The sequence below is a fragment of the Onychomys torridus genome, chromosome 8 (assembly GCF_903995425.1).
Source record: "Onychomys torridus chromosome 8, mOncTor1.1, whole genome shotgun sequence".
NCBI classification, from domain to species: Eukaryota; Metazoa; Chordata; class Mammalia; order Rodentia; family Cricetidae; genus Onychomys; species Onychomys torridus.
The window spans coordinates 63,667,582-63,675,490 of record NC_050450.1 but is presented as its reverse complement, the minus strand read 5'-3'; the positions used below and the strand labels follow the sequence as shown (position 1 = coordinate 63,675,490).

The 7,909-nt window shown below is 52.5% G+C and overlaps 1 protein-coding gene across 1 annotated transcript; it reads left to right on the top strand.

Moving 5' to 3' along the window:
* Positions 1 to 474: 474 nt before the first annotated feature.
* Positions 475 to 7,548, top strand: Serpinf2 (serpin family F member 2). Its single transcript, XM_036197689.1, has 10 exons — positions 475 to 536; positions 988 to 1,054; positions 1,224 to 1,262; positions 1,366 to 1,428; positions 1,681 to 1,882; positions 2,375 to 2,518; positions 2,667 to 2,870; positions 3,389 to 3,531; positions 6,061 to 6,265; positions 7,076 to 7,548. Exons 1-10 carry the CDS (start codon positions 526 to 528, stop codon positions 7,483 to 7,485), a joined length of 1,488 nt encoding a protein of 495 aa, XP_036053582.1. The 5' UTR covers positions 475 to 525; the 3' UTR covers positions 7,486 to 7,548.
* The last annotated feature ends 361 nt before the right edge of the window (positions 7,549 to 7,909 follow it).

Here is a 7,909-nt window from a genome sequence, read left to right as displayed (position 1 = left end):
CTCTTAGCAAGGGGTCTGGCTGAACTGATTCAGGGAACCTGCAGTTTCACAGCTGCCTAGGGTGGCGGGGAGCAGACGTGTGGGCAGCTCCAGAAGTCTCTAGAACCTCAAAACCTAGAGGCCTGTTCTTGTCAAGAAGAATCATTTACCTGGGTTGAGGATGAGGCCCAGGCTAAGGCTCTTGGACATCAAGGTGGGGGCTGGGGACAACAGAAGGACCCCCCCTAGAAGAGCTGGCCTGGAGACAAGGCCTGGGGAGGGCTTGAGGACAGGAAGCCTTTACTGGAAACCCTCAACTAAGACTTGCACAACCCACTCTGCCAGCCTGGCTTCCCCTAAGCACCCTGGAGCAGAGTTGGGGGCAGAGTTGGGATGAGGCCTGTGGTTCCCGTAAGTCCAAAGGTATCTGGGGCAGTCATTCATTGGGCTCTGCTACTAGGTCAACAAAGCAGCTTTCTGGCTGCCCTGCCACCCGAGCTCGGGGCCTTCGGTAGGACCTGGGCAGCCTGAGAAAGGCTGGATGAAATGAACAACAGGTTAGTTGGATTGTCTGGGGTGGGAAGCCTTCTCAGCTGTGGATCACTGAGGGCCAGGCATCATACTCAGTGTTTACAAAGGTGTTTATTTTGGTCCTCAAACTCTCCATGGGAGGAGGAAAGACTTCTGCCATGATTTTACAAGACAAGGTAAAGCCCAAAGGCAATAAGGGAAGTGCCAAAGTATGGCAAGAAGCAGAGGCCAGATTTGAACCCAGGTCTCATGCACAATGTGAGGCCTAAAGAATGAGGACTGAATGAGAAACTACAAGAGTGAGAAAAAAAAAAAATCATGGCAATCCCACCTCTTGGGATGGGGACCACGGCTAATATGTTTTGGGTGTGGGCCTAAGTTCTGTAGCCTGACGGGTTCAAGGAGCCCATGGGTAGCAGTCTGCTGCCTGGTGTTTGAGTGTGAAGTGGGAATTAACCCTTCCTGTTCTGGATACAGGAACATGGCACGGCTCTGGGGGCTCCTGGTGCTCAGCTTGTCCTGTCTGCAAAGCCCCTGCTCCATGGTGAGGCTGGGCTGAGGTCTGGGTTGGAAGAGGTCAGTCAGGTTGAAGAAGATGCTGGGCAGAGGCACGTTTGGGAGAGGCCAGAAGGGTAGAGAGGGAAGAATGCTGAGTCCAGGGAGGGGTTGGCTCTGAGGGACCTCCCTGTTTCTGCTCACCTTTTTCTCAACAGTTCTCCCCTGTGAGCACTACGGATCTCCCAAGCCAGCAGGTATACAAAAGTGAGGGGTGTGGGGGGAAGAGCCCAAGGGTCTCACCTAAGTCTTGGACCAAGTGGGGACCTATGGGGACCATCTACTTCCTTCGTTCTACAGCCGATGAGTGAGCAGGCCCAGCAGAAGCTGCCTCCACTTGCCCTCCTCAAGTTGGGCAACCAGGTACAATCAGGTGGGGCTGGGGAAAGAGGGAGGAGGGCCATCAGCAGGAGCAGCGGGATGGCGGAGGGGAGACGTGGTCAGAGGACTGATGTTCAGGGGTTCAGAAGGCATAGGGTGGGAAAGACCCCAGCACGACTCTTCCTCGCCCCTCAGATCTGGGACAAGGCCTTGCTGCCCTGTGGCACCAGGAGTGTGAGGGAGACACAGAAGCTGAAGCTGCCCCCTTGACCTTACTAACCTCTGTCCTTGTAGGATCTTGGTGGCCACGCTACCCTGGAGAGGTCCCCAGGAGACTGCAAGAGTCCCCCAACTGCAGAGGAGACTCACAGGCTATCTCAGGCCATGATGGCTTTTACTGCTGACCTGTTCTCCCTGGTGGCCCAAACGTCCACCAGCTCCAACCTGGTCCTGTCACCGCTGAGTGTGGCCCTGGCACTCTCTCACCTGGCACTAGGTACTGGGGCAGCACCTGTCCAGAAGAACTAGAAAGTTGAGTTGAGTGCTGCAGAGGTTGTCCATGGGTGGTTCCTCCATCAGGGATGACACAAGGCTATTTGGTAGCATGCAGGTGCCTGAGCTGTCACCACCCTCTGTGAGTCAGGAATCCAGGGATGGCCTAAGAATGTGGTGATTGACAAATCTCCCTAGTTATTTTAGCACAAGAATTTGACTGCTACAATATCTTCCTTCCCCTGGACATGAGTGTCTCACTGTGGGAAACTGCAGTTCAGAGAGGGAAGGTACCTTGAGTGAGGTGACATTGCCCAGCTTGTCAGCAGCAGAAATGAAAGCAGAATTTGGGAGTCCGGTAGCTCAGTGGATGTGGGAGGGGAGGGAAGCAGTGGCCTGTGGCCACATTTATCATGGGGATATGAGAGTGTGGGAGTGGGTAGTGGGGCAAGAAAGAACCCGTGGCCTGGGCCTCAGCCCACTTGGTCCCCTTCAGGTGCTCGGAACCAAACGCTACAGAGCTTGCAACGAGTATTGCACGTGAACACCGGATCCTGCCTTCCTCATCTGCTGAGCCATCTCTGCCAGAACCTAAGCCCTGGGACAATCCGACTGGCTGCCAGAATATACCTGCAGAAGGGTAGGTGGTGATGGCGGTCAGCTGCCCAGGAATTGCTCTGTCACCAGTGAACAAGGGTGAGGGAGAGGGGCTTAGCCTCGGGGAAGCAGAGCACTGGTGGCTGTGGAGGCCCCAGCCCTGGGATGAGCTTGTGGCTCATTGTGTGCAGGGTTTCCCATTAAAGAGGATTTCCTGAAGCAGTCGGAACAGCTCTTTGGTGCAAAGCCTGTGAAACTGACTGGAAACCAGGAGGAAGACCTGGCGAACATCAACCAATGGGTGAAGGAGGCCACGGAGGGGAAGATTGAGGATTTCCTCTCTGAGCTGCCAGATAACACCGTGTTGCTTCTCCTCAATGCCATCCACTTTCATGGTGCACTGTTCTTCTTAAGCCCCTCCCCCTGACAGCCCCTCCTGCCCTGTAGCTGAGGCGGGCTGAGTAAGCTTTGCTCTGAGGTTGCTAGGCCATGAAGCAGGGGATTGGCTGGGCGTGTGAGGAGGAAGCTCAGAAGCTGGCTGAAGCTGTGGAGGACAGACTGCCCTGAGAGGAAACTGGGGCTGCAGAGGGATGGAGAAATGCAAGCCTAGATGTAGGGAAGATGCCTGAGTTCCACTGGGTGTCCGCACTGAGGGCTTGGCTTCACCTTTTTTTGTTTGTTTTTCAAGACAGGGTTTCTCTGGGTAACAGCTTAGGCTGTCCTGGAACTCACTCTGTAGCCCAGGCTGGCCTCAAACTCACAGAGATCTGCCTGCCTCTGCCTCCTGAGTGCTGGGATGAAAGCCAAAGCAGCAGCTTTGGCTTCCACTTCTTGTTCCTTGAGTGGGTTCTAGCTGGGATGGGCAGGAGGCGGGTCTTATATTACATGGCTCCTGCCTTCTGCCTGGCTGCAGGTTTCTGGAGGACCCAATTTGACCCAAGCCTCACCCAGAAAGACTCCTTCCACCTGGACGAGCAGTTCACAGTGCCCGTGGACATGATGCAGGCACAGTCATACCCTCTGCGCTGGTTCCTCCTGGAGCAACCTGAGATACAGGTCACCTTGGCTTTCCCAGCAAACGAAGCCTAGTGTTGGGAGGGGATGAAAGGCTGTGCAGAGACCTCAGGGGTGAAGGGAATACCCTATTTTCTTTGTGGTCTGGCCTCTGGGGTATGTATTTCTGGAAGGGTCTATTATGCCTGAACCCAGGACACAGCCTCTCTGAGGTTCATTTGCTCAAAGAAAATATACCGAGCTTTTGTGCATGCCAGACTTTGTAGAGATGGTGTTCTCTGCACTGGGGTTTTAGTGGCTCTCAAGGAGACCAGCGCCCTGCTCTTAAGGGAAGGTGTGAGTTCCCACCAGAGCTTCTCAGAAGGGAGGATTCTGCCAGGTTGGGTTTACTGCTCCAGACATTCTGATTGGATGGAGCGTTGCACCAAGCTGTCTCAGCTAAGCCTTCCCTTGCTTCTAGCCTCACTGTGGCTCCTTGGCTGGGATATTCACCCTTGCACCCATCATCTGTGGCTGAGATAACAGTATGGGCTAGTTTTGTTTGTCTTAGGGTCTGGCAGTCTTACACAGGCTGGCTTTGAACTCATGATCCTCCTGATCCAGCTGTCTGAGTGCTGGGACCCCCGGTGTTCGCCACTCGGTTGGTTGGTTTTACTAGCCAAGCAGGGCACAGCACAGTCAGTTCTGCAGGAAGGAGCCATGTGGGCAGCTTGGCTGTTGAGAGAGCGATGGCCCGGTCAGCTTAGCCTCTTATCTTCCTGTTGCTCCCTCCCTCAAAGTCCTGTGCTACCCACTGTTCCTTCATCCTCTGGCTCCATCTCCCCATCATCCTCCGGCCTTTAGTCAGTGGGCCCTGGCAGCCAGACCTGGCACTCGTCTCCCACTGGCAGAGGACCTGCCTGCAGGCCTGTGCTGGAACTCGGGGAGGCACGGCTTCAAGAGTCTTGAGCCTGGTGGTTTCCATTTGGCTGTAACTGCAGTAATTCCTCCAAAAGGGTCTTGTGACCGGAGTGTGGTGGCTTAACACCACAATCCCGGCACTCAAAAGATTGAGAGTTTGAAGATTGCCAGGGTTACATAACCAGACTCTGTTGAAAGAAGACAAGAATTGCATTCCAAATCTTGGCATAGACAGCAAACTCATTGGGTGAAGGAGAAGTCGAGAGAGGCAGGGTTTGTTCCTACCCTTCCAGTGGCTCCTCTCCAGGGCATCTTGAAAACCAGAGGCCCCACCTATCGTACAGAGGGAAACCTGAGAGGCGAAGACAGGAAGGTCCATAGCTTGTTTGTACAGCTAGCTGATAGCAGATGGGGAACTGTTTGTGAGACAGTGCTAGAAGATGCAATGGTGTGGCTGGACATGGAACTCAGCTGAGTGCTTGCCTTGAGTGCACAGAGCCTTTTGTTCAGCCCCTGACACCACACAAACCTGGTGTGTGGTGCACATCTGCCATCCCTAGCACTTTCGAGAAGGAGGCAGGAGGATCAAAAGTTTCAAAGTGGAGAAATGACTCGTCAGTGAACAGTACTTGCTACTCTTTCAGAGGACCCAGGTTCGATTCCCAGCCCCCATGAGGCAGCCCACAAACATCTGTAACTCCAGTTTCAGGGGATATGATGCTCTCTTCTGGACTCTGAGGGCACTCCAAGTCCAGTGATGTATAGACATACATCCAGGCAAAATACCTATACACATAAAATAAAAAATAAATCTTAAAAAGAAATTCACGATCATCCTGAGTTACACAGTGAGTTTGAGGACAGCCTGAGATACATAACCCTGTCTAAAAAACAATCCAAAATGAAAAATGGGCATGGTGGTATAGCTTTGTAATCCCAGCACTCAGGAGGCAAGCAAGGCAAGAGAATCAGAAGTTCAGTTATCCTTGGCTAAATAGTTTTTCAAAGCCAGCTTGGGATTCATGAGACCCTGTGTTAAAAACTGGGTAGGGGGTGTGATTCCACACACTTTTTTAAAAAAATTTATTTATTTAGTATACGGAAGAGGGTACCAGACCTTATTACAAATGGTTGTGAGCCACTATGTGGGTGGTGGGAATTGAACTCAGGACCTCTGGAAGAGCAGCCGGTGCTCTTAACCTCTGAGCCATCTCTCCAGCCCAATGGCACACATCTTTAATCCCAGCACTCAAGAGGCAGAGGCAGAAGAATCTCTGTAAATTCAAGGCCAGCCTGGTCTATATAGTGAATTCCAGGATAGCTAAGGCTCCACAGAGAAAGCTTGCCTAGAAATAACCACAAAAAAAGTCATCTAGGGAGACAACTTATGTCAGCCTGCCTCTGGCCTTCACACACACATGTGCAAACACACAGCCGTACAGACGTGTGTGTGTGTGTGTGTGTGTGTGTGTGTGTGTGTGTATGCACACATAGAGATGTAAAAGCATTATCCCATTTGGCCATGGCACCTTGCAAAGGGCAGTGATAGTACTCCATTTTACAGGTGTAGTGAAGGCACACTGAACTTGAAGTCTCAAAAGTACAGAAGCAGTTTTGGCCCAGCCCCCAGGTTTTGTCTGGCCCTCATGTTCTCTCCTTTCTTATCTGTAGGTGGCTCATTTCCCCTTTAAGAACAACATGAGCTTTGTGGTCATGATGCCCACTCATTTTGAATGGAATGTGTCTCAGGTACTGGCCAACCTGAGCTTGGACACTCTGTATCATCCCTCACTGCGGGAGAAGCCCACCAAGGTGCGGCTGCCTAAACTCCACCTGAAGCAGCAGCTGGACTTGGTAGCCACCCTCAGCCAGCTGGGTAAGGGGGCTGGGGATAGGGTGGCCCCCAGGTGGTCTGGCAGGGGGTGTCAGGAGAGGTCTCCAGCTGGCAGCGTATTTGAGCTAGAGGTAGCACAGCATCCTGGATAGGAGCAATTGATACGCTCCCGTAGATCTTCTGTCCTGGGATGGATTGGGATGAACTACTCTGCTGCCTGAGCACTACTAAGAATCCTGGGTAAAGAATTCAGGGTGGGCCAGGCGGTGGTGGTGGTGGTGGAGGCGGCGGCAGTGGCACATGCCTTTAACCCAGCACTCAAGAGGCAGAGCAAGGTAGATCTCTGTGAGTTTGAGGCCAGCCTGGTCTACAGAGGGAGATCCAGGACAGGCACCAAACCTACACAGAGAAACCCTGTCTTGGAAAAAAAAAAGAGTTCAGGGTGATATGTGAACCTCATTGTCTAGCTTGGAAAGGGGAAGAGGAGAAGCTGGGGTTACTGTGTTAAATGCTGCAGCTACTCTGCATTAAGTACTGTGAAATCACTGTGTACAAAGTACTCAGTCTAATGGAATGAGTAGACACATGCAAACTTGGGTACTCTCTCTAGTATGAGTGGTAAGTCAGAATGTGTCTCTCTGGTTCGCCCTAGAGAATATCAAACTGGTACCCAGTATAGACTTTGATTTAAAAAAAAAAAGTTTTCTAGAAGTGTTATTTAGGTTGAGACTTGAAGGTTTAACAGATGCCAATCAATCTGTGTGTTCAAGTGTTCCCTTTAGCCACGATGCCAGACAGGTCCAGCTAGCCTGGGGGCAGCACTGACTCATCATCATCTGTTGCTCTGGGCAGGCCTGCAGGAATTGTTCCAGGGCCCAGACCTGCGTGGGATCTCTGACCAGAGTCTGGTGGTGTCTAGCGTACAGCACCAATCTACCATGGAACTCAGTGAGGCTGGCGTGGAGGCAGCCGCAGCCACCAGCACAGCCATGAATCGAATGTCCATCTCCTCCTTTGCTGTGAACCGACCCTTCCTCTTCTTCATCATGGAGGACGCCTTAGGCATGCCCCTCTTTGTGGGCAGCGTGAGGAACCCCAACCCCAGTGCACAGCCCCAGCCCCAGGAACAGCAAGATTCCCCTGACAACCGGGTCTTCCGGCATGAAAAAGCTGACTTTCATGGAGACAAGACCTTTGGTCCTGATTTGAAACTTGCACCCCCCTTGGATGATGATTACCCCCAGTTTAGCACCCCCAAGTGAGGAGGGCCCCTGTGCAGCAGCATCCTGAGTCCCCACCTGGATCAGCCTCTCAACTCCTGTGACTCTTTCCAACCGGCTTTGTGGGATAGGGTGGGACCTGGGGAGGCAGTCTCCAGGGAAAGGAGCCAGTCTCTTGCAGTAGCTCCTGGGGATAGGAGGTGGGGTGGGATCTGGAAGAAGGTAGGCAAAAGGAATCTTCATTTCTTCCAAAGGAGTTCAGAGTTTTGTGGAATGGGCACTCATGGATACAGTTCTGGCTAGAGGTGCATTAGGCCGGTCCCTAACTTAGTTGGGGTATCGTCTTCATATTTGTAGGCAGAAGCAGGAAGCCACCTTTAGACATGTCCCCAAACACCCTGAGCTCAGACACTGGCCTTGGCGTTGTGCTCCATGGCTGGAGGTTGACCTACTCTGACTCTGTTGT